Below are 26,993 nucleotides of genomic sequence, written 5' to 3' on the forward strand. Positions count from 1 at the left end.
ATTGCTCATTATTGGTATTCATTGTTGTTGTTATTTTGACATAAGCAACCAACAATTAAAGAGAGCACTCCTATAGCAAATAGCAGAATAATATACAGCCTGCCAGACTAAGGTGCTCAACCATAAAAGGCATTATTCTTTTTTAGAACCCAAAGCATTTAATCTAGAGTACACATAGGAACACAACTCAACGTATAAAAATGAAGCTTTATAATATTATATTCAAATTATAAAAATATCCCACAAAAATTGCAAATAACAAAAAGATAATGAATACATAGCCCATAAATCGTCCATACATAGCATACAAAATTTTATATAACGAAGTGTAATTTTTATACAATAGGTAATTGATCCTATGTTTACTTTAAAAGAGTGTTCAGATCTCAGTGCGGCATGACATGTTTAACGTTGCAACAGGACATGAGTTTTACTGTGGGTCAGGAGACATGTTTTCTTGTGTGAAAGAAACATGTTTAAATTCCCTAATGATGTGTTTTATATTGTGATAGGGTATGGGTTTCAGAATGCAATGGAACATTTATTTCATTGTGTGACAAGTTGCTCATATGTGAATGAGTATGTTTAGCAATGTTTTTAATTTCCCTCTTCTCTTCTTTTAAGGCCTAAGTAAAAATAACAAGGTGCATAAAATAAACACCCTGTCTTGCTTTATTAAACCTCCAACCTAGTCTTATTGGCAGCAAACGAGAGGAGAACAGCATGTGTAGCGTATGTGGGTAGTGGAGATCCCTAAGTCATTTGTGTTTTTAATTTACTCTTCTCAATGTGCACTATTTTAATAGTAGTTGCCATTAAAAAGTTTATGTAGAGCACTATATCAACTTATTCAACTTGTCAAGATATCTCCAATGCTACAATGACATCACATGGTCAAGGATAGGAACTTCATAATTAAAGACCTTGAGTAGTTCTAAAATCACTTAAACAATGCAATCACTTTTTGTAAATCACCACGTTATCATCTTACCTGTTCAAAAGAGAGTATTTTCTATAATACACTATATATACATATATGATTTATTTATCACATATATTCTTCTAAACTATTAGAGCTGTATTACAATGCACGTTTTTGTTACTAACAGGTGGAAGCGCAAGGCAAGAGATATCATTGAAGGTTCCTGATAACCGGGTCGCTGGATCTGAACACGCTTACATTTCTGTGTTTGGTAAGGAGTCAACTCATACAACTGAGTTTGAGATACAAACACATCTTTCTAAGTTCTCTCTCTAGTGAGCCCATACAATGACTATACATGAGTTCTTTCAGTGCCTAGTTATGCCAATGATTCCTGCTTTTATACATTTTTATCTTCTAGACTATTTTCCCATTTCAGTTAAGTTTATGAATGAGTGCAATAAAAAAGCAGAATAAAATGTATCCAGTGAAGGACAGTTTATATTTCACAGGGCCGCTCTCTGTTATCCAGACATGGGAGGAAGACAAGTTCTTTAACACCTTAAGGACCAAACTTCTGGAATAAAAGGGGATCATGACATGTCACACATGTCATGTGTCCTTAAGGGGTTAAAGAGACACTGTAGTCACCAGAAAAAAACGGCAGCTTAATGTTATGGTGTCTGAAGGCCTGTACCTGCTGGATTTTTATTGTAAACACTGCATTTTCTGAGATTTCTAGGGACACAGCTAGTGACGGCCAGTAGAGGTGCTTCCTGGGTCAGTTCTGCAGAGTGTGTAGCACTCTGACATAGAGATTTAATGCATCTCTATGAGAAGATGTTGATTGGCACAGTGTGGCATTTTGTCGCACATGCACAATAGCTACCCAATACTTTCATTTGATCTCAACCAAGTGTCAGGGTTTCTTTGCTGTTTTAAACAGCAAAACCTTTCTGTTTCAGTGATTGAGTTTGCAGCTGCTATTACTTGAGCTGCTTCTGCTTGTTGCCACGGTTACTCACCTGTGAGTAGTAATCAACCCTGCTGCTAATCAGTTCTGCCTATTTAAGCAGCTAAGCCCAGAACCTCCTTGCCCTTGCGTGGTTTCCTGTTTCCCAGAAGTCTCCTTGTTCCTGTTTGATCCTGGTTCCTGACTCCGGCCTTGTTCCTGACTCCGCTGCTCTCCGTGCTCCTGATCCTGGCTTGTCTGACTACCCGCTCTGGTGATTGACCCCTGCTTGATTCCTGGACTTTGCTTTTGTTTATTATTTGTTATTTATTAATAAAGGTGTGTTTGCATCTACTTCTGTCTCTGTCTGGTTCCTGGTCCCTGACATTACGCAAGGGCCATGAATACAGATGGTACAGGCAAGACACCTATACCTAACCTGCTTACCCAGTGGGACCAGCAGAACCACCATTTGGACCAGTATGCCCATCTGGATCCAGTACCCGGCCAGCCTGCGATTGCGGCCGCCTCTGCCTCACTTCCTGTTCTAGCACCGGTTGTAACCTCCAAACCTGTAGCGGCTAGAGAAATGACTGGGTCTGTCCCGCTCCCTCAGCATTTTGGGGGCGACCCAGCACAGTGCAGAGAATTTATAAATCAGGTTAAAGGATACCTTGAAACCCTGCCCCAGGCATTTCCTACAGACAGTGACAAAGTTCACTTCATGATTTCTTTGCTGTCTGAAAAGGCCCTAGCTTGGGCAAAACCTCTCTGGGAGGCGGAGAAGCCTATTATTTACAATTACCCTGAATTTGTTGCATCCTTCAATAGGGTTTTTGATATTCCAGCTCGCTCCACCCCTACTGCCGAACTACTCATGTCTAATTCTCAGGGCACAAAAACTATTGTCGAGTATGCCAGTGAATTCCGTACCATGGCAGCAGAGGGTGGCTGGAACAACGAGACTCTTGTGGCTGCCTTTGCACAAGGTCTCTCCGATGTGTTTAAAAATGAGATTGCAGCCAGAGAATTACCTAAAGATCTCGAGGAACTGATATCATTTGTCACCCTCATTGACATCAGACTCCGAGAGAGATCCTCATCCAAGGAGCGCCTGCGGAGGCCTCTTGTAAATTTGACACCGAGCTTTTCTTGCCCACCCGAACCTCCCTCACCTCCCTTGCCTCCTGGTCCTGAGTCCTCTGTCTGTGTGGAGCCAAGGCGGTTAGGCTTCTCACGCCTCTCGGCCGAGGAGAGAGCCTTTAGGAGGAGGGAGGGCCTGTGCCTATACTGCGGACACCACGGTCACATGTTAAAGTTTTGCCCGATCCGTCCGGCAAAGGGTCCGTACCCAAGATACTGTCAGGGGCAGATCTTGGGTGGTCTTTCTGCAGACCCAGAGATATGTGTGCACAAACCCTTGGTGCCCGTTATCCTCTCCTGGTCTGATTCATCCATTGAAACCCGGGCGTTACTTGATTCTGGGGCCGCAGGCTTGTTTATAGATTGTGCATTTGCAGCAAAGCACTCTATACCCTTACAGTCTCGCAACTCCCCACTAGCCTTCGAAGCCATCGATGGCAGACCAATACAGCCAACCCACGTGACCCAAGAAACCATGCCCATATCTCTGGCTGTAGGGGCTCTACATCATGAGACGACCCAATTCCAGGTCATTTCCTCTCCATATTACCAGGTTGTTTTGGGATACCCTTGGTTACAGAAGCATAACCCCACAATTGATTGGCGCAAAGCTGAGATATTATCATGGTCCCAGCAATGCACATTGTCCTGTCTCCAGAAACCGGTCAAAGTTTTGGGCGCATGTTCTGCCTCTTCCTTACCCGCTGAGTACCAAGAATTCCAAGATGTATTTGACAAGGGTCAAGCCAGCGTTCTGCCACCACACTGTCCGTATGACTGTGGTATCGAACTCCAACCGGGTACCAATCCTCCCCGGGGCCGGATTTACCCACTGTCTGTAGCAGAAAATCGAGCCATGGAGGAGTATGTTACCGATGCACTGTCTAAGGGTTTTATTCGGAAGTCATCTTCTCCTGCCGGGGCCGGCTTTTTCTTTGTAAAGAAAAAAGATGGCGAGTTGAGACCCTGTATCGACTATAGGGGTCTCAATCGCATTACTATTAAGAATGCCTACCCCATTCCATTAATCACGGAATTATTTGACCGCCTCAAGGGAGTAACGGTCTTCACCAAACTTGATCTGAGAGGGGCATATAATCTCGTCCGGATAAAAGAGGACCACGAATGGAAAACCGCATTTAACACCAGGAGCGGCCATTACGAATACCTAGTAATGCCCTTTGGTCTTTGCAATGCTCCGGCGGTTTTCCAAGAATTTATAAATGACGTCCTGCGAGATATGCTGCAGCAATGTGTGGTGGTTTATCTTGATGATATTCTGATCCATTCCACATCTCTCGAGAACCATCACGCAGACGTTTCTCGTGTTCTACAGAGACTTAGAGAAAATAGTCTGTTCTGCAAATTGGAGAAATGTGAGTTTCACTGCAAACAGGTTACATTCTTGGGATATGTTATCTCAGATACTGGATTCTCTATGGATCCGGAGAAACTTTCGGCTGTACTTAAATGGCCTCGACCTACGGGTCTTCGCTCTATACAACGGTTTCTGGGCTTCGCCAATTCTTATCGGAAGTTCATACGCAACTTTTCTTCCTTGGTTAAACCTCTCACGGACATGACCAGGAGAGATGCTGATCCACAGCATTGGTCACAGGAAGCCATTACTGCCTTTGAGTCTCTCAAAGTCGCCTTTGCTGCTGCCCCTATACTGGCACACCCTAACCCTGCCTTACCATTCATTCTTGAGGTCGATGCGTCTGAGACAGGAGTGGGCGCCCTCCTGTCTCAACGTCCTAACCCAGAGAGTTCCAGGCATCCGTGCGGGTATTTCTCGAGGAAATTGAACCCGGCGGAATGCAACTACCAGATTGGTGATAGAGAACTTCTAGCCATAATTTTAGCTCTCAAAGAATGGAGGCACCTTCTTGAGGGTACTTCAGTGCCAATCCTCATACTCACAGACCACAAGAATCTAACATATCTTTCTGAAGCTAAGCGACTTTCCCCCCGGCAAGCTAGATGGGCTCTCTTCCTATCAAGATTCAATTATGTGGTTTCTTACTTGCCCGGTACAAAAAACATCCAGGCTGATGCCTTGTCTCGACAGTTCTCCCCTCCATCTAGAGAGGAGAACCCCTACTCCTGTGATTCCTCCGGACCATATACTGGCAACCATCCGTACTAACCTCACCTCACCCCTAGGCGAGGAGATTCTGGCTGCACAAAGTAATGCTCCTCCAGAGAAACCTAATGGCCGTTGTTTTGTACCTATTAACCTCCGTACGAAACTATTGAGTACATACCACGACTCCAAAGCAGCTGGACATCCAGGCAAAAACCAGTTAATCTGGTCCGTATCCCGGCAATTTTGGTGGCCTAGTCTCCGTTCGGATGTCACCGCTTTTGTAGCTGCCTGTCCTGTGTGCGCTCAAAACAAAACCCCACGACGCCCTCCAGTGGGTCTCCTGCAAACCATACCTAATGGTGAACGACCCTGGACCCACTTGTCCATGGATTTTATCGTAGATCTTCCGGTCTCTCGTGGCAATACAGTCGTTCTCATGGTTGTTGACCGATTCTCGAAGATGTCGCATTGCATTCCCTTGAAAAAACTACCAACTTCCCAGGAACTTGCAACAATTTTTGGTCGGGAGATCTTTCGTTTGCATGGGTTACCCAAAGTGATAGTCTCAGATAGGGGTAGCCAGTTCGTGTCCAGATTTTGGAGAGCTTTTTGTACGCAAATGGGAATTCAGCTTTCCTTCTCCTCGGCCTACCACCCGCAATCCAATGGTGCAGCGGAACGAGCTAACCAAACACTGGAACAGTTTCTGCGTTGCTACATTTCTGACCACCAGAACAACTGGTCTGATCTGCTACCCTGGGCGGAGTTTGCCCACAATAGTGCGATTAAGGCCTCCTCCCGGCTATCCCCGTTCCTGGCAAACTATGGGTTTCAACCGTCCATGTTGCCTGATACGTTCTTGCCACAGGAGATACCGGCATTGGAGGGACATCTCAGGGAACTCCGTTCCACTTGGGTGCAGGTTCAGAGTTCTTTGCAACGCGCAATGCAGAACTACAAACTCCAGGCCGACCGCAGACGCCTTCCTGCACCTACCTATCAGGTCGGAGAGAGGGTCTGGCTGTCTTCCCGCAACCTACGCCTCCGTGTTCCCTCACAAAAACTGGCACCCCGATACGTTGGGCCATTTCGTATACTTCGAAGGGTTAACCCTGTAGCTTACGCACTTGACCTTCCTGCTAACATGCGCATCTCAAATGTTTTCCATGTTTCCCTCTTGAAACCGTTGGTTTGTAATCGCTACACCAACTCAGTGCCACGTCCACGTCCTGTTCTGATTGACAATCATGAGGAATATGAAATACGCAGCATCATTGACTCACGGGTCTTCAGAGGACAGATCCAATACTTGGTGCACTGGAAAGGATACGGTCCAGAGGAACGCTCCTGGGTTCCAGCCTCTGATGTCCATGCACCATCCCTCCTTCGTTCCTATCACGCCCGCTTCCCCATGAAGCCCGGACCCACCAACAGAGATGGGGGGAATCGTTGAGGGGGAGGTACTGTCAGGGTTTCTTTGCTGTTTTAAACAGCAAAAACTTTCTGTTTCAGTGATTGAGTTTGTAGCTGCTATTACTTGAGCTGCTTCTGCTTGTTGCCACGGTTACTCACCTGTGAGTAGTAATCAACCCTGCTGCTAATCAGTTCTGCCTATTTAAGCAGCTAAGCCCAGAACCTCCTTGCCCTTGCGTGGTTTCCTGTTTCCCAGAAGTCTCCTTGTTCCTGTGTTTCCTGTTTGATCCTGGTTCCTGACTCCGGCCTTGTTCCTGACTCCGCTGCTCTCCGTGCTCCTGATCCTGGCTTGTCTGACTACCCGCTCTGGTGACTGACCCCTGCTTGATTCCTGGACTTTGCTTTTGTTTATTATTTGTTATTTATTAATAAAGGTGTGTTTGCATCTACTTCTGTCTCTGTCTGGTTCCTGGTCCCTGACACCAAGGTGGTAGAGTGTGGGCAAAGCCAGTTGCAACTGACCCGTGTGGCGCTGGGAAACGTGCGTTAAATCACCTCTAGTGGGCTAGGGACCCAAACAGGTATTTTAGAACTATAGTCTAAGGAATATATGCTTTTATTCCTGACACTATAGAGTTCCTTTAAAACACACAAATGCACCCTGAAATGCCTTGCATAGTGCCTCTGCTTGATGTAAGTGTACTTACTTTTGAGCATTATGTTAATGAACAAACATTCTTTTTTACATCCCGAAGACATTTTGGGGAAGTTCAGTTCACAAAAATACCATCAGATCACTTGCCAATACCCATGAAACATGATTTTTGCAATTTTTATTTATCTAGTGTGATAATACAATTCTTCTTTTATGCTAATATTACCAACCCTATTTAATTAACTGCTGGATAACTTTTGGTATCAGGGCATCATTTAACCTCAGAAACCTTTTAATGAAAAATGCAAAAAAATGAAATATACATAGGTTTTATTTTTAGATATCCTGAAGAGCAGTCTATGCATGAAATATATGTTCTTATGTGTTATCTGTAGCTCCCGTGCATATATCTAAATTAAATAACTTTGTAGTGGAGATATTAAGGACTTTTACATCAATGTGTTATTTATCTGCCATTTATAATTCCATAAGATTATTTGCATTCTTTATTTAAAAAATACAATTCGCACACTTTATACATTTTAATATACTATACATATTTGTTTGTTGAACATTTCTGCTCTATTTGATGCTGAGATCCCATTATTTTGATTACGTAGCATATCACTACCACGTAAAATATATTGTTCCCCAATGAGAGGCCAACCTTTCTATAACTGGCAGGGTGAAACACAATATCCAGTTATTCCTCAATAGCACACAGCTTTTCTTTCCTAGCAGTAGTTTAGTAATGTAGAGGATACGGTCTCCATCTCACTGACATAGTTACATATATTATGATAGTAAAGTAGAAGGTTCACACTTCACCTTCATTCAGTGTAATGTGGGGTGCTGTCCATTGTTTTTCCATTTATATCATGTATTCTGCACAATACTATCCTTTAATATGAAACAGATTAACCCCTTAAGGACACACGACATGTGTGACATGTCATGATTCCCTTTTATTCCAGAAGTTTGGTCCTTAAGGGGTTAAAGACAACACATTCCCTGTTTCTACTTCACATATTCTCCAGTCCATGGCAGCAATGAATATTTGGGTGAGCTATACTATGTTTTTTGGTAATACCCTTTTCTTTATCCAGTGCTAATAAAGAATGCTAGGAGACGTTAGTTGAACAGATAATTGTGTGAGGTTATAGCAGGTAGATATAGTGTATATAGATCGTTTTGTCTTATTTATGTGTGATGTCTTATAACCATGTCTGGCAGGTGATATTCTCAATAATGCCGCTGAGAATTTTGAAAATATCTTTGGTCTTCCTACTGGATGCGGAGAGCAGAATATGGCAAAGTTTGCTGCAAGTCTTTATTTGTATCTATATCTAAACCATACCAAGCAACTGAAACCGGAAATGACAGATAAACTTTTGAAAGCGTTGGTAGTAGGTAAGTGAATATTTCTGTTTCACTTTTCATGTGTTTTCTGGTCATTCGTTGTAACCTAGAATACATCAGTGTCCCAGATTAAGATTCCAAAGGATTCAGGGAATACATTAAATTATCTGTAGTTTAAACTTATGAGTAGAGCCAAGATAGGGTTTGAAATAGATTAATATCCCACAAAACAAAGATTAGGTTTGTACATGCAAAATGCACATGATGCTTTGGGTATCACAAGAACATTCTCATCTCTCCAGGGTACCAGAAACAGATGGAGTTCAAACATGAAGATGGCTCTTATATTGTATTTCCAGGAGATAAAGGAAATATTTGGTATGTATTATCTCGGAACCAATTAATCTTTGCATTATTTGTTTTATGTTTTTTTTTGGCCTTCGATTTAATAAACTTTCCAAATGATTCAATACTGTTAGAAAAACTATTAAAATGATTTATCTACAAAAATTCCCAAAGACGTTAATTGTGACTTCTGTAGGTAAATAGTTTGGAACGTTTTTCTGATAGTATTGAATCATTTATAAATCTTATTAAATCGAGGCCACTGATTAACAACTATCACAACAGGTTTTATAATAAATCACACATTATGTTTTAATATTGTCAGACATAAAATATGGACATATTACTTTATATTTTAACATTCTTTCATTATCTTATCCATGATTTACTCATTCAAATACCCTCACAATTGTATTCTATTTTTCTATTTCATTTTGAGCATAGGCCACAATTTAATATTTTTTATAACCTTTTCAATCGATCAAAATCTGTCAAAGAATGTTTGCTTACTATGTTAAATACACCCAGGTAAGTTGGTGTCTCCCACCTCTTTCCCAACTCTTTTGTTGTCATTATCACAAAACGATGTGAGGATAATGTTTTGTGTTAATTACTATTTCTCGTTCACTGGAAATTCTCTCCCATTGCAGACTGATATAGACATCGATTTAATTAGTTTGAGTCACCATCAGAAATCATTCCAATCTGTTAGAAAAAAAAATAAACTTTTCAAATGATTTATCTTCAGAAGTCACAATTGAAAGCTTTTTCTAACAGATTGTGATAATTTGAAAAAATCCAAACCTTTTCAATGAAGGTCTCAGTTCCAGAGCAGTTTTCTACCTATGATGTTGACTTAATTCGTTTGAATCAGCATCAGAAATTATTCCAATTTGTTGGAACAAAGCTTTTCAAATGATCCATCTACAAAAATTCCCATAGACCTTAATGGTAACGTTAATGGTGACTCCGGTAGAAAAATTATTTAAAAGGTTTATTTTGTTCTAACAGATTGGAATGGTTTCTGTTGCCATATAAAGCTAATTGAGACCTATGCCATTCTGCAATGGGAGAGACTTTCCAGTGGACATGAAATAGTAATGAGCACAAAACCTTATCTTCAGATAGTTTGTGATAATGACAACGAAAGAGGTGGGAGACACCAACTTACCTGGTTGTTTTTGACATTTTAAGCAAAAGTTCTTTGGCATGGGGTCTAAACTCAGTTCTTCTCTCATTTTATTGCAGGCTCACAGCCTCTGTGGTGAGATATTTCAGTGAGGCTCAAAAAATTATACACACAGAAGACAAGAACATCGAAGACTCTGTAAAGTACCTGAAAAGCGTACAACTGCCCAGTGGCTGCTTCCAACAGGACATTCCTTATTTTAACGCCTTTTTAGATGTAATGAAAATTTTCACATACAGTACTGGAGCTGCTTTTTTATTCTGATTACAAAAAAAAGAGTTTAATTTAAATATATGACAACCCCCAAGCAAAAAAAAAATATATAAATGTAACGTCAGCTGAAGAGAGCAACTTGCATTTACTATAACGGTGTCACGATTCTGGGAACCAAACACGCTAACACACACACAGAAAAGGTTCAGTACCGGACCTTAGAGTGGCCGGGCAAAGCACACAAAGAATAGTCAGGAGACAAGCCGAGTAAGGGGAACCAGAAGACAGAATAACGAGAGACAAGCCGAGGTCAAAGGGTAGGAGGAAGTCGCAAGGTCAGATAAACAAGCCAGAGAGTACGTAACCAGAGAGAAACACAAGTAGAACAGCAATACTAGAAAGCAAAGACCACAACAGGGCAGAGAGAGACAGGAAAGGTAAGTATTTAAGCCCATTGATTAATTCTGATTGGATAATTTCCAATCAGAATTAACAATCACACGTGGGAGATATCTATACCTCCCACTGTGATTGAGGCACTGTGCCTTTAACGCCGGGTCAGGTGGCTGAACCCGGCGTTTACAAAAATGGGCAGTCTCTCAGCGTGCAGCGTCATGCATGCTGCTGCTGGGGGATGAAGAGGAAGACGCGGACGGCTTTCGAGGCTGGGAGGATGCCACTCGCCGAGCGTACGATGAGAAGGGGACGGCTGGAGGGTGAGTGCCGCGAGCGGACTGCAGTCTCCCCTCGCAGCCGCCTGCGGGATCCTGACAAACAGTCTCTTAAAATGTTGTACTTGAGAAGAACATTTCCATCATATATGTAAAATAAGTCTAAATTCCATAATGATATGGAAGGAGAAAATGCATTAAGTTGCTCTTTGAAAAATGTATCATCCAGATCTTAGTTACTGTCTCTGGCAAAAAATATGTAGATGGCATTCTGTTAGAGAATATCTGTCAGCATAGTAGTTTAACAAGATATTGCAATGAAAAGAAGCAAACATCAAATATTATACAAGTCGAAATTAAGACTAAATATTGGTAGGGGTTTATATAGATCACCAGCAAAACATAAAGACTCTGCATATGCTTACTAAGACAATGAACTCTAGTAGAAAATAAGAAAGCAAAATTCAAAGAAGAATTACAGTTTAAAAAAAATAACCTGCTGTGTATATAGTTATCAGTATTTAAGATAATGTTATAGTTTGGTACAATCGCACATATTCATTAATACTTTAAAATATTTCATACATTAATATTTTCTCTTGCTTTTCCCTGATTCATTATAGGATTATGAAGAACAAAAACATGACAATGAAGATATTAAACTTACAGCCCATGTCGTAATTTCTCTGATTAAATCTGGACGGAAATTTGAAGTGAGTTAGCTGTCATAGTGACCAAAATAAACATATTTCGCTAAGGAATAATATGAAAAATAATGTTGGTAAAATACGTGGCTGCTGCCACCACTTATGGCAACTGTAAAAGCATAATGATAAGAGAAAATCTACTTTATTTCCAGATAAAGCCATCTACCTGTTTCAATATAACATATGTATGTCAATATTGCAGCGTTATTTAGAATATCTTCATACACACCTGTTTCTCCTCCTTCAAAGTATTGTGTGCCCTGGCTGTGCCAGAATTGAACTGGATTGTGGTGTTAAAGTGTCTCTGTCACTATATAGAGCTGAGGGATCTCTTATTTAAGCCACCAAGAATCATCTCCGCCTCAGCTTCTTCTGGACCCAGCATTAGTTCAACATACCATTGTCAAAGTTGTTCTGGTCCTGCCAGGTCTTCTTTCTTGGTGTCACCATCTTGGTCCATCCAGAGTGTGCAGAGATGCAGACTATGTGGAAGAGCACTGTCAAGCTCATCCAATCAGAGCATTGCCATGACAACACTCCAACACTTCAAGTGCCAGAGCTCGCGAGACCTCTTCCACATGGTCTGCAGCTCTGCACCCAGTGGATCTGCAGACCAGGTATCAAGGCCTCTTCAACACACACTGTCAACCCCCACACACTATCACTCCATCACACACACTGTCACCCCTCCATATGCTGTCATTCAGCAAAACACACTGTCAACCTGCCCTTCACTCAGCCACACTTACATTAACCCCCCCTATTCCTGTCACTCTCACCCACTCCAATTATACCACACTCACCCCAACCCTGTCACACTCATCCTTCATCTTGCTGTCACACTCACCCCTTCATCCTGCCAAACTCACCCTATCACATTAACCTCCCTAATCCTGTCACATTCATCTCCCCTTGCCCTGTCACAAACACCCTCCTCCAACTGTGCTACACTCACCTCCAACCCTGCTACACCCACCCTGTTATATTAACACATCTAATCCTGTCACATTCTGCCATATTCACCCTGACAAAATTAACTTAATCCTGTCATACTCACCTCCCCTCGCCAGTTACACTCCCAATGCCAACATGTAATACTCACTCCCTGTCACATTAACCCCCATGTCCCATTAACCCCTTTATCTCATCTTGTTACACTTCCTCCTCCAACAATGTCACACTCACCACTCAACCCTGTCACACTCACCCTGCCTCATTCTGTCACTATAACCCCCTAATTTTGTCTCATTCACCCCCTTGCCCTGTCACACTCACCCTGCCACAGTTACCCCTTTACTCACCATGTCACAGTCACCCGCTGAAAACATTCATCATGCACCCACATAGTCATGAAACATAGCCTCACCATAAACACATTGCATAAAGACCAGAGGCAGACCCCCATACACACAACACTCTGCAAGCAGCTACCCCACACACATATGGTCTCAGACAGAAACATACACATGCTCACAGAGACATACATTCACACACAAAGATATTCTTTGCCGGATACACTCTCTCTGACACATACCCAGTTAGACAATGCCAGATACACTCAGAAATACACACAGACAGAAACACTTTGTGACTGTATGTCTGTATTTGTCAATGTATGTATCTTTGTGAATCAGTGTTTTTGTGTGTGTATGTATGTGCATGTATTAGAGTGTGTATACGTGTTTGTGTTTGTGTACGTGAAACACTGTGTATATGTGTGCATGTATTAGTGTATGTCTATGTCTGCAATCTGAGGGTGGTATGGCATGGGCAATGCAAAGGTAAAGTGGAAACAAGTATAATAGGTATAGTATACATTACATACACAATACATGGGGAAACATGTAAAAAGAACATACAGGTTAATATAGGTATATGCAATAGGATAATAGAATGTGTGGGGAAAATATCTATGGCACAGTTTTCTTGTAACTTTATTATTTAGGAAATTATTTTGTCAACTTTTTTTTCCCCAACTAAAATTTCCATTTTTGTTTCTCATAACCTCTTCACACTTATATATACATGGCTGCTAGGATATGCAACAACACCTTACAATCATGTATAAACAGTTAGGATAATTGCTAATTACATTTGTTTTACATTTGTTTTGCAAATTAATTGAGTTTGCAAGTTATGCCTTAACTCACAATGCAGTGTCACAGGGAGCCTCTACACTGTGAGCCTCTGAATGATGAATACAAAGACCAGTTATCTGTAGCTAGTGCTGCAAGCCTGCCATTCAATACAGCTATAGCTCCTTAAACACACACAAGACAACCCCTATTTTTTTCACTATGGGTGCTGGGGGTTTTTGCCTTCAGGCCTCACGAAATCTAGAGCCGCCACTGCTTCACTTTATTCAGTTGTAGTAGGTGATAATCTGCTCATGGGCTGCTCTCTACTTGTTAAAAGGGAACTGATATGTCTCTGCAATTTACACTACTGAAAAAAACACCTTTAACTTGTGTAAATTATTTTGTCATGAGGTGCTCCATTTTCCAATAAATTCATATTAAAGATTTAGCAAATTACATCACAATCTAGTCCATGCACAGCAAGGGTAAACATTACAAATGAAGAGGAGACATAGAAAGATTGTTTCATTTCTCCTCTTCACTGATGTTTTCTCCTTCCCGACTGCCTGGTGAAAAAGACAGAGTTTATAACAATTGCTAACAGGGACCTGAGATGAAGACATTCAGTTACAGGATAAAGAGCTGTAGACCTCTACATTTGATTTTATTCTTCACATCTCAAGTACATATTTGTGAAATAAGTAAAAAATAATATAAAACATCCTGGGAAGTGAGAGTTCACATTTAGGCTACAAACAGGAGTCTGAGGGTATAGGTCCATTAAGTTATGTAATTCTTTATTTCTGGCTGGATATTATATGTTATCTCTTTGTGAAGTTTGGCATTATTTACATGTTGCTTTTTCAAGGACGGCCTTGTGGACAATGCTTTGACCTGTTTGAAGAAAAAAGCCCACAGCGTGACTAATACTTTTACGGAATCCCTTCTGGCCTATGTGTTTACTCTATCTAAAGATGAAGACCTAAGACAAGATTTACTGGAAGACCTCGAGAATAAAGCCATACAAACCGGTAGAGTAACTGCATAACAATATGAATATATTCTCTTATTTTATGTGATCCAGTGTTCACATGGAATTACAGTATCTCCATTATGACAAAAAAAAACTAAATATTGGTGCGCAACAAAAATAAAAATAAACATGATACTTGGAATGCAGTATTCCACAGACCAATTTAGAATGTACCCTTTAAAAAATAAATAATGCAAATATAGTACAGACCATCTGTATTTAAAACTTCCACCCATGATTTTTATTTGATGCTCAAACAATTCTTAAATATATATCTAATTATCCCACTACAAGAGTTATTATATGGAGAAGAGCTATCTCTACTAAATATAATTAACTACCAGCAGATGAAACAGTACATTAGATTACTTCCAGTTACTGCCTCCTCTGAGACACCGCTTACTACCTTTAAACAAATGTGCCCCTGAGAAAGGATGACTCCAAACCTAATCTCTGTACTATATACAAAAGCCCAAGAAGCGGCTCTTCCTATTAAGACCTCTTTCATAGAATGTTGGGCAGCAGACTTGAACATTTCCCTAACTCAACTTAACTTCTGAATGGAAAAAATATTTTACAAGTTCATAAGGGAACTACTAGCAATAAGTACACAGGATTTAGTTACAAGTTAATAACATGATGGTACCTTACTCCCCACAGGCTTCATTCCATGATTGAAGGTGTGGACCCATATAGTGGTACCTTGATCCACATCTGGTGGAACTGTCCACTCATTCAACCATATTGAGATGAACATTTTTGCTACAAAAAATATACAATAATGTTGACAATAATTATGCATTATATTACCATTTGGCTTTGGAACTCCATGATCTGTGAAATATGTATTATATATTATGCATGTGACTGTGAAAAAAACAACAACAAATAGTAAAAACCCAAGTCAAATTAAATGAGAATTTTAACACATTACAACTTCATCTTTAATGTTATAATTCAGTTTAACTGGCAATGTTTTCCTGCTATTAGATATTTTTATTACACACTTTTTACCATTAAACACTGCACTTGATGAAAATAACACAAACAAAACTTTAATATAAAATGTACAGTTTCTATTACTAAAATAAGTTTAGAGGTGATACAAAGATGTGTTGTTTTTCATTTTAGTAATAACTATGTTTGTCCATGGTATATTGCATGCTGGATAATTTCTGCTGGTTTATCCAATGTAGAGATATCCCTGCACTGGAGAATTGAAACCTGTTACAGTGGAAATGTTGAGATATCTTCCTATGTAGCCCTGGCTTACATCGAACATCATGCAACCTCTAAGGATACAGCAAAGGATAACGAAAAAGCTACACAAATCATTAACTGGATCATAAACGAACAAAGTTCATATGGAGGCTACTATTCAACTCGGGTAAAAACTTCCACCTCAACTCCTTTTTAGAGTTATTTTATGAAACATAGGTCATGTCAAACTAACCTAATTGCATTCTACGAAGAAGTAAGTAGAAATATAGATCAGTGTGTTGCAGTGGATGTGATCTACTTGGATTTTGCCAAGGCATTTGACACGGTTCCTCACAATAGGTTAGTCTTCAAACTAAAAGAAATTGGTCTAGATGACTATTCTTGTTCTTGGGTAGAACATTGGCTTAAGGATAGAGTACAGGGAGTTGTCATTAATGGTAAATTTTCAAGCTGGACAAAAGTGGTAAGTCGTGTCCCTCAGGGTTCTGTTTTGGGACCTCTTCTATTTAACATATTTATAAATTATCTTGAAATGGGCATTGAAAGCCACGTATCAGTGTTTGCAGATGACACAAAACTTAAACTTAAAACTGTAAAGTAATAAAATGTGAGCAGGATATTGCCTTGCTTCAGAGGGATTTGGATAGATTGGGGGACTGGGCACTAAAATGTCAGATGAAATTTAACGTAGAAAAATGCAAAGTTATGCACTTCGGGGTTAAGAATGCACAAGCAATTTACACCCTAAATGGTAGTGAACTAGGGATAACCACACACGAGAAGGATTTGGGAATTGTTATAGACAACAAATTAGGTAGTAATATGCAATGTCAATCTGCCGTTGCTAAGGCCAGTAAGGTTTTGTCATGTATAAATAGGGGCATAAATTCTCGAGATGAAAATATAATTTTGCCTCTTTATAAATCGCTGGTAAGACCGCACCTTGAATATGCTGTGCAATTTGGGGCACCTGTTCTAAAGAAGGATATCATGGCACTAGAAAAAGTGCAGAGACGAGCTACAAAATTGATAAAAGGAATGGAGCATTTTAGTTATCAAGAAAGGTTAAAAAATTTAAATCTCTTCAGTTTGGAAAAACGGCGCCTTAGAGGGGATATGATAACATTATACAAATATATTCGGGGCCAGTACAAACCATTATCTGGAAATCTATTCATAAACAGGGCTATACATAGGACACGAGGTCACACATTTAGGCTTGAAGAAAGGAGATTTCATCTAAGGCAAAGAAAAGGTTTTTTTTACAGTAAGAGCAATAAGGATATGGAATTAATTGCCGGAAGAGGTGGTTTTGTCAGAGTCTATACAGATGTTTAAGTTGCAATTGGATAAATACTTGCAAAAACATAACATACAGGGATACAATTTCTAATTAGTGGGGTAATAGCTGCTTGATCCAAGGAGACATCTGACTGCTATTTTGGGGTCAAGAAGGAATTTTTTCCTAGTTTGTTGCAAAATTGGAAGCGCTTCAGACTGGGTTTTTTGCCTTCTTTTGGATCAAAAGCAAAAGCATATGTGAGGAAGGCTGAACTTGATGGACGCAAGTCTCTTTTCAGCTATGTAACTATGTAACTACTTTTTAGAGTTACAGGATATATTAACTGACAATTGCAGACTGTAGAATATCTGCTAACTAAATTGGCACAATATTTTTTTTTCAAAATATTTTTTTCCTTGATATTAGTGTTCTAAGAAAACCATTTTGTCTCTCACATGGGAACTAACACAATGTGGTTCACACATTGTATTTATTTGCAATTACAAAAAAAACACTGATAACATAGTATTTTTATTATCAATTTAGTTATTTTAGGTTAGGTATGGTAATCCCAAAAGTGATAGACACCCAAACAGCATGCAAGCAAACCTCTTAACAGTCTAACAAATAGCTGCAACCATTGGCCTTTGTTGGAATGAATGATTTTGCCAGTTCTCCCACTGAAACACATCAGCAGACGGCAACAATGACAGGGAAAGCATACTCACAAACAATAAAAATGCATGCGTGCATACAAAATAATAAAACAATAAAGAACAGTTAAACAATAATGAAAAACATTCCCTTACAAAAAAAAAGAAAGACTGGTAGCAAAATACTGTGGAAAAAACCTACAATAATACATGTTATTCACAAGTAGTTATATTTTTTTGCATAATTACATACAAGGATCTCATAAATATATATTTAAAAAGGATAGTATATGGTGTATATAAAATAATAACATAAGAGTTATCATACAACCTTAGATCATCACATCTTTCAGCACACACATTTTAGTCAATGCTTGCTAAGGTTTAATATGATCGATTCCACCACATAATATGAAGACAGAAGTCTTTACATAAAACTGAAATGCACAGATCACAAACCTTCCTTCTCTCTCTTTAATTTCTGTTTTAACTGTTATCCCATTCACAGGACACGGTTGCTGCTCTTCATGCGATATCTGATTACGCGGCGCACACAGTCATTGGGACGGGAGATGTGTCAGTGACCGTTCGCTCACTCTCAGGTTTTATGAAACAATTTACTGTGGACCAAGCTCACAATCAGCTCCTGCAGAAAGCATCCCTGCCAGACATCCCTGGAGAGTATACAGTGACGGCCACAGGTGGTTCCTGTGTTTATGTGCAGGTTGGTGAAGGAACTAGGAATTAGTTTATATTGTCATCAATATAAAGTATTCTACAAACCAGTGCCCATGCTCTCTGTCTCTGCAGGCACATCTGGAATATCATGTTCCTGTTGTTAAGGAGGAAGACTATTTTGCCCTGACCGTAAGCACACAGCCCCCAGTCTGCTCTTATCAGGCATTAACAAACTTTGAGATTGTTATAGAAGCCAGGTAAGGACAGCAATTATTGGATTACATTTGTGTTTTAGAGTCTAAAGACTATACATGTGTAAATTCTCATAGAGTCAAATAGCTTCTTAGCTTATTCTTTTGCAGTGAGTAATCAGGTGCCAGTTTCTAGTTTCTCATTAGGGCCTAGAACAAGGTTAGGCAACCTTCAGCAATATAGATATTGTGGACTACATCTCCCATAATTCTTTTATAGCCATAATGCTGGCAAAGCATCAAGAGAGATGTAGTCCATAACATCTGGAGTGCCAAAGGTTACTTACCCCTGGCCTAGATATGTTTTGTTATATATCAAAACTGCCTTAATGAGTACGTTCATTCTTCTTCCAAGGTTAGAGTATAAACTACATTTTCTCATATTTGTATTTTAATTGTTAAATTAATTAAATTGAGAAACTAATATTGAAAACAAATATTGAAAAAAACTTTTTTATTGCTTGATGAAGATTTAATTAAAATGTTAAATGTAAAAGTGTCCTTCTGAAATGAGGAGAGCTGTATAAAAGAGCTAATAGTGCAATGTTTTAAAACATTTGGTCGCAAATAGAAATCATGGAGACATTTATTATCCAAAACCGATATTAAAAGTAGAATGGTTTCCATGTATTCCATTGGAATAGCCAGTCTACTTTACACCACTCCTAGATACTTGTCTGAGCAGGTCTACGGGAAGGGTCTGATTAGACCAATCTACCGTTCTTTCTGCTTTGCAGATTTACCTACTAGTAAATGAAGATGCTGGATACGGTTTCACATATGATGCCTGCATTGTGACTACTGAATGGAAAAAGTTATAGGAGTAAAGTTTTATAGTAAAACCAAATTACCCCACCATGAAGAGGGAAGGCACAAACACCTAACTCCTAGGACTCTAGATATATTATCAGTATTACCACCTGAGCCTCTAGCACTCCTACATATAAAATGGATCATTCCCCTTACAGAATGTGACGATTTTTCTTGAGCTTTCGCAGACCATGTGTATGCACGGTAACCTGTATTTTTCCTGTACTGCATTTCTGTCATATAGCTACACCGGTAAACGACCATCCAGCAACATGGCAATTATTGAGGTTGAGCTTCTCTCAGGATTCGTTCCTGATAAGAAGAGCGTTAATAAGGTGAGAACTGAACGTGTGAAAATGATGTTAACAAAAAATAAATTAAAAATAACCATGACAGTTAAAAAAAATAGAACACAGATAAACATTTTTTCTAAGTTATTATTCCTGTCTTACCACACAGTCAACCTGCTTGACATCCCCTTTTCCACTTACATATTTTAGGATCTTAACATGCTTGCCAAATGATTTATTTTTGCTGTTTATTTTGTATCCTTGTGTATTTCTGTCTTATTGAAATAGTGCAGTTTTATTTACACGTGTGTGTCTGACCTCTGTTGCTCTTGGCTTTTTCAGTTATTAAATAGTCCACATGTGAAAAGAACAGAAATCAGTGAGGACAAGGTGACAATATACTTGAATGGGGTAAGAACACTTTGATGATTCTTTTGTAATAAGGATTTTTTGTAATAGGGTTTTTGTCTTTGTATATCAGTCATCAATTTAATTCAAAACAAATTTGGACTTGAGATCTGCCAACATTTCCTTTATGTATGAATCTGTACAACCTATGTTTTCCACAATGGGTTGATTTCCTCGACTGCCACTCCTCAACCCACGGCCTGGAGTGATCATAATTTGATCAAGTTTGAGGCAGTAGGTGTTGAAATGAAGAAAATCCCCCACATCCCAAAAAGAAATAATATATGCTCATGGGTTCGAGACATTTCCAAAGTCACCGGACCTCTTCTTAGCACAACCTTTTCCAGCAAAATGGACCCTATTAAATTTCATGATTCCCACACAGTAGAAGAGAAAATCTTACTGTTTAATTCAGTGATCGTAGAATCAATAGAACTTCTAGCCCCCTTGAAAAAAACTTGTCTAGTAAGACAAGCAGATAAAAACCCTCCCTGGTTTAATCAGGCGACCAGGGAGATGAAATGGCGATGTCGAGCAGCTGAAAAACGGTGGAGAAAAGATTACAATACCGACCTTAAATTGGAATATTTAAAATCTTTAAAATTATATAAATCTAGTATTAAAAATACGAAAAAACAATATTTCACAGATAAGATTACAAAAGCGAAAAACTCAGCGGCAGAGCTTTTTCGCACAACAAACCTCCTAGCAAATCCTAACTGTTCGCTTCGCCAAGAAGAAACATCTCAAAAGTTTTATGAATCCCTTTCTCACTTTTTTAAACAAAAAATTGATCTAATCAGGAGCAACATAGTGGTGGAACCTGATGCAGAAACTTTTACACCCTATGATGGCTCGATGTTATCGAATTTTAAACCCGTTAGTTCATCTGAGATTCTGTTCATCCTCAAGTCTCTCAGGGCATCGTCCTCATCGCTGGATCCCTGCACTGCTCAGCTGGTGAAGGATGCCGCTGATGCTTTGGCCCCCTATATTGCAGACATTGTTAGTATGTCATTTGCCACCGGAGTTGTTCCTGGCATTCTGAAGCAGGCTGTGGTTATCCCTCTGCTGAAGACACCAACTGTGCCACGCTCCGAGTTGAGCAACAATCGACCTATTTCCACCTTGTCTTTTTTGGCCAAGATCATCGAGAGAGCGGCGGTATGGCAAATTCAGCCTCACCTGGAATCTAATCACATTCTGGATGACTTCCAATCGGGATTTCGACCTGGTAGAGGGACAGAAACTGCCCTGGTTAAAGTCCACGACGATCTCCTGTGGGCTTTGGACAGAGGGGAGGAAATTGCCCTGGTACTCCTGGATTTATCGGCGGCCTTCGATACCATTGATCATGATAGATTGACAGAGAGGCTACTTACTGTGGCTGGTGTGGATGACAGGGCGCTAGCTTGGGTGACCTCGTTTCTCCACGACAGGGTTCAAAGGGTAAAATTGGGGACATTTTACTCCTCTAACATCTCCCTGACGTGTGGAGTCCCCCAGGGTTCGGCTTTATCTCCAATCCTGTTTAACATCTATATGAGGCCACTGACCCATATCATCCGCCGCCACATGCTTCCCTATCATATCTATGCCGACGATACCCAGTTGTACTTTCGCCTGGCCAAGAAAAAGGAGGATCAAATCAATCTTCCTTCATGCCTACAGGATATCCAGTCGTGGATGGGAGCCAATTATTTAAAACTTAATGGCTCCAAAACTGAATGCATCATCTTCAGTAACCAGGAGGTGAATAGTATCTTTCCCTCATGGCCGGACTCGTTTTCTCCATCTCCGAGTCCTGCCACTAAGGTCAGAGATCTGGGAGTCATTCTCGATTCCAGGTTGACACTGAAGCCTCAGATTAATCAGGTGGTAAGCTCTTGCCACTACCACCTGAAGCTTCTGAGGTCTATTTTCAGATTCATTGCCCCCTCCGATCAAATCTCGGTGGTCAACGCCATCATCAGTAGCCGATTGGACTACTGCAATGCTCTGTACATTGGACTGCCTCAGAACATCATACACAAACTACAGTTGATACAGAACGCAGCTGCAAGGCTACTTACGGGTGTGGCCCGTAATGACCATATCACTCCATCATTAAGAGCCTTGCACTGGTTGCCCGTTCGTGAACGGGTTCTGTTTAAAAATGGTTGTTTGGTATATAAGGCAGTCCATGGTATGGGACCAGACTATCTGAAGGATAAATTCACACGCTATACTCCCAGTCGATCCTTGAGATCGGCTGATTTAGCCTTATTGAAGATTCCAAATTTTAAAAAGAAAAAGTGCGGAGGGAGAACGAGTGATGTTCAGGGAGCGCAATTTTGGAACTCCCTGCCTCTGACATTAAGACTTGAGAATGATCTACTGAAGTTTCGCCGGAGCTTAAAAACAGCTTTATTTGCTCAGGCTTACGGGATGACATGAAACTTTTAACCTGGTTCAAATGCATGTGATTATAATGCTGTTGTTTTCTGGATATTGTTTTGTCTGTTTTATTGCTGGTATGCGCATCGAGACCCTATGGGTAATAAGACTGCGTTTCTTAAGAATTTTTAATAAATACATTTTTTAATAAATGTTTTTCCTATATCATCATTCCCCCTTTAATCATTCAGCATTAAGGCAATCCTTACTTACCTTACTTTCATTTTACTGAACATTTTTAGAAACAACTTAGAAAAGATTAAATCAACAAGGGCAGATATTTACAACATATACAATATATATTTGATCTCCATAATAATTGAGTAGATGATACAGTTGGGTAGAATCTCCTTTGTAGGAGTTATAATGGGATAAAAAATATTACAAATAATATTTTATAAAAATTATCAAAATGTTTTAATTGTATTAATATAAAAAATTTACATTATGGCACTGAAACAGCAGAGAACTAGTATTAATCTAAGAAAGAATTGCCTACTACTTTCAATTCTGTTAGATCACTGAATTTATTTATTAAAGTACATTTTTATAATTCACACAATTATATATCACAACCAGGTTCTAAACATATTAATGTATTGTGAAATAAAATAATACAAATGTATGATAACATAAAAGTGAATAATGAGGTAGATATTTGGCGATGCAATGATAATTTATCATTTATCAATTATCAAACAATCAATAAGAAATGTCTAAATGATCAATACAATCTGGATAATGAATATTGTAGTCAATCAAAATTATAACAATCACCAGCAGGGGTCGCATATACAATTTAAATAATATGCAGGCACAGCTAAACCTGGCAGTTTTCTTTTAGAACATCACTTTAGCCATCTTAATGCTGGCTACTTACAACCATCATTTATTGAACTGTTTCAATAATAATCCCCACCATCCAGAACACAAATATAACAGTCTGAAAATTAAACTGATTACACTACAAATTAAATTACGTTTGGTGACCAACAATTACAAACTACCTCGATCTAGCTATCCAACAATTTATATTAACCCAAATCAACAAATTAGCATCACTATTTCAATTAGTCTTAATTAATTGAATTTATTCCTTTCTGCTTTTAAGCTAAATTTACAGGTAAAGAGGCAATTCTGAAATATTTGAATTAACAAATTTGGAATATGCTAATAGTACAGACAATTGCCTATGCTACTGTGTACTTTATTTGAACGTCAGTTTCAAATAAAGTAAACAAAAAATAATCTAAAATTAGGAATATACTATTCAATTGTTTCCAAATATATTTTAGGTAAAATAGAAATAAAAAAACAAATATAGTTACCAGTTCCGGTTGTTAGAAAATCCTTATCCTTGGAAGATGGTTCAATCCAGCGAGGATAGTAAAAAGTATAAGAAAAGTTCAATATGAGAGTTTGGAAGAAAGTCTTGGATTTTTTCTAAGTGTTACAGTAAGAAAGTGTCTTAGGTAAAGACATGGCAGTGTCTCTCGGAGACAGAAGGTCTCAGAGTTGTGTCTTTTCAGAGAGTGTTAGTGTTCTTCCTCCAGATGGTTAAGCCTCTCTATTATTAAGAATTTCTTATCTCATAATAACCACTCCTGTCCTTTTAAACTAGCCAGAGTAAAGGGTGTTTCCTACGATAATGATTTTGTGACATCAACTTACAAAAATATTGAAATAAACACAGTTGTCACTGTAAATCTGGCATGCATTTGATGGAGTGTAAAGTGCTCCTGAAGGTGTTAGGTTGCTGAGTGCCTTCTATGGTCAGTTAGTGAACATTCATATAAATAGCTTGAAGATCTGGCGGTCTAGAAAAAATGGGGGCTGCTCCAGTGATACAGTAAAAGTTCAGGACAGCAGAAGAAAAAAAACAATGTCTGTTATCCAAGTGACTTCTTCTGGGCCATGAAAATGTTATTTTGACATGTGAGTTGGCCTTTTCTGTCTACATACTGATTTGGTTAGTTGATTGTGGAAAGGGGAGATGTGTTTTTGTGCAATTGTTTTGTGGCATGAGTTCAAGATTATTTGAACTTTTGGGTCATAATATAAACAGAAAGGTAGAGGACAACTACATAAGGATAGAAAGGCGATTTGCTGGTACTTAATGGTCCAGGCTTAATTACATATCTAAAGAGGTAAATAAAAAGTATGTCTGTAAAAAAATAACAAGTCAGGGACAGGATTCCAAAAAAAAAACTAGGCATATTAACCTGGCCAAGGGCCATATATTGTTTATTTGATGGCAGTTGTCTAGTATGTATTATTTTATTTTTGCTTTTAACCCCTTAAGGACACATGACATGTGTGACATGGCCTGATTCCCTTTTATTACAGAAGTTTGGTCCCTAAGGGGTTAAACAATATATATATATATATATATATATATATATATATATATATATATATATACAGTGTGGTATGCCTGTGTCTGATGTCCGGGCCCATGCTTAATTATAACTTATGGAGGTTTTAATCTATTTTTAATTAAATTCTAAAGAATTATGAATGATACCAAGCATATAGAGTATTAATGAGACCTATGTATATTGCTTGGTATTATTTGTAAATTCATGGTTTTAAATCAAGAATGTACATTTTTGAACTGGTAATATGTTGTGTAATTTTAAATATATAAACTCTGTGGTCTGTTGCTCATCTCCCTGTTTTGACTATACTTTCAATGCAACATTGATGATTTCTTTGTTCTCTGTTTCTGCAGATAACACATGAGAAACAAACATTATCATTTATCACCAAACAAGAAACACATGTGGATAATCTGCATCCTGCTACCGTGTTGGTTTATGATTATTATGAGCCAGGTATGACACATTATCAACAACACCAAACAGCAATTTTCTTCCAAATATGGTTAAACAAAGACATGTCCGCATAGCCACAGAGATGTAAGCAAAGAAAATGAGAGCAAACATATGATATGATATGAAAACATACACAACTGATGACACACAATAAATTCTTTCATTTTTCTCACGTTATACAAACCATCTGTTATTACATCTGTTATTTGATAAACATTTCTCAAGTTTTGTAAGTACCCTGTTATCATCAGATGGCTGTGTGTCTGTCTATAAACGTATGTGTTTATTGAGTAATATATGCATTTGGTCTGCTCTCAAATTATTCTCTGTTCTTATTTCAGAGCATCACGCAGTGGTGGAATTTAATTCTCCTTGTCATAAAGGTAATAATTAATGTTCATAAGAATAGTTCATTGTACTTTTATACTTGTAGAAAATGTTTTTGTGGTTCCCATCCAAAGGGACTATGTGTGTTTTTTTTCTATAATTCATGTTCATAACAAGGAAACAAATATCTATTGTAAAATCTACTGATTGTTGGTTCTTTGTGGTTTCCAACCAACTATCCTCTTTTTCTTTTGTAGCCTACGGTCATTGTCCATCAGATGCCTCTCACAGGAAGAACTGTGGGCATCCAACGATTAATAGTGAAGAATGCCTCCAGAGACATTGCTGTTATGATACAAGTGTCCCTCAAGTACCATGGTGTTTCTTCCGTGAATTTTAGACAGGTCAGTTATTTCTTAAAGTAAATTTAAATATGAATGAACAAATCTATGCATTGTGCTAACAGAAATTCTCACATCTATAAAGTAAAAAAAATACCTTTTATGATGTTGGGATAAATAGTGAATAGAGTATTCCTAACAGATATGCTAACACATTAAATGCATGTTAGCAGGAGAACCCACTTCTGAAAGCTTCCATGCTTGCCTTTAGTGTGAAAATACTACCTGTGGGAAGGAATGATGTACTTCAGGCAAACTCTCTAGGAGAGCAGCTGTTACAGAGAAAGAATAATAGAAACATTCATTTTAATAGTTCACTCTGAACCAGATATAACAGATTAATCAGATTTACGACATGCTGGGAGAAGTTTCAACAGTTATGGAGAGCAAATTTAACAACACACTGGAAAAAAGATGGATACTCTCAACAGGCTACAAGGGTTATGTTAGTGAGTAAATATGTACATAGTTAAAGGAACACTATAGTCACCTAAATTAATTTAGCTAAATAAAGCAGTTTTAGTGTATAGATCATTCCCCTGCAATTTCACTGCTCAATTCTCTGTCATTTAGGAGTTGAATCACTTTGTTTCTGTTTATGCAGCCCTAGCCACACCTCCCCTGGCTATGATT

At 38.9% G+C, this 26,993-nt stretch overlaps 1 protein-coding gene across 1 annotated transcript in view; it reads left to right on the plus strand.

Annotated features, from left to right (window-relative positions):
* The window catches only part of LOC134575460 (alpha-2-macroglobulin-like), a 143,148-nt gene extending 116,786 nt beyond the window's left edge, over positions 1-26,362 (plus strand). The window contains exons 23-36 of the mRNA XM_063434754.1: positions 1,110-1,193; positions 8,408-8,584; positions 8,836-8,911; positions 10,127-10,283; positions 11,575-11,664; positions 14,605-14,767; positions 15,966-16,156; positions 18,434-18,649; positions 18,736-18,860; positions 19,909-19,999; positions 20,297-20,365; positions 25,530-25,632; positions 25,974-26,015; positions 26,217-26,362. Coding sequence (XP_063290824.1) covers positions 1,110-1,193; positions 8,408-8,584; positions 8,836-8,911; positions 10,127-10,283; positions 11,575-11,664; positions 14,605-14,767; positions 15,966-16,156; positions 18,434-18,649; positions 18,736-18,860; positions 19,909-19,999; positions 20,297-20,365; positions 25,530-25,632; positions 25,974-26,015; positions 26,217-26,359 — 1,727 coding nt within the window. The 3' untranslated portion in view covers positions 26,360-26,362. The remainder of the gene's footprint in view (positions 1-1,109; positions 1,194-8,407; positions 8,585-8,835; positions 8,912-10,126; positions 10,284-11,574; positions 11,665-14,604; positions 14,768-15,965; positions 16,157-18,433; positions 18,650-18,735; positions 18,861-19,908; positions 20,000-20,296; positions 20,366-25,529; positions 25,633-25,973; positions 26,016-26,216) is intronic.
* Positions 26,363-26,993: the final 631 nt, after the last annotated feature.

The sequence above is a fragment of the Pelobates fuscus genome, chromosome 10 (assembly GCF_036172605.1).
Source record: "Pelobates fuscus isolate aPelFus1 chromosome 10, aPelFus1.pri, whole genome shotgun sequence".
NCBI lineage: Eukaryota > Metazoa > Chordata > Amphibia > Anura > Pelobatidae > Pelobates > Pelobates fuscus.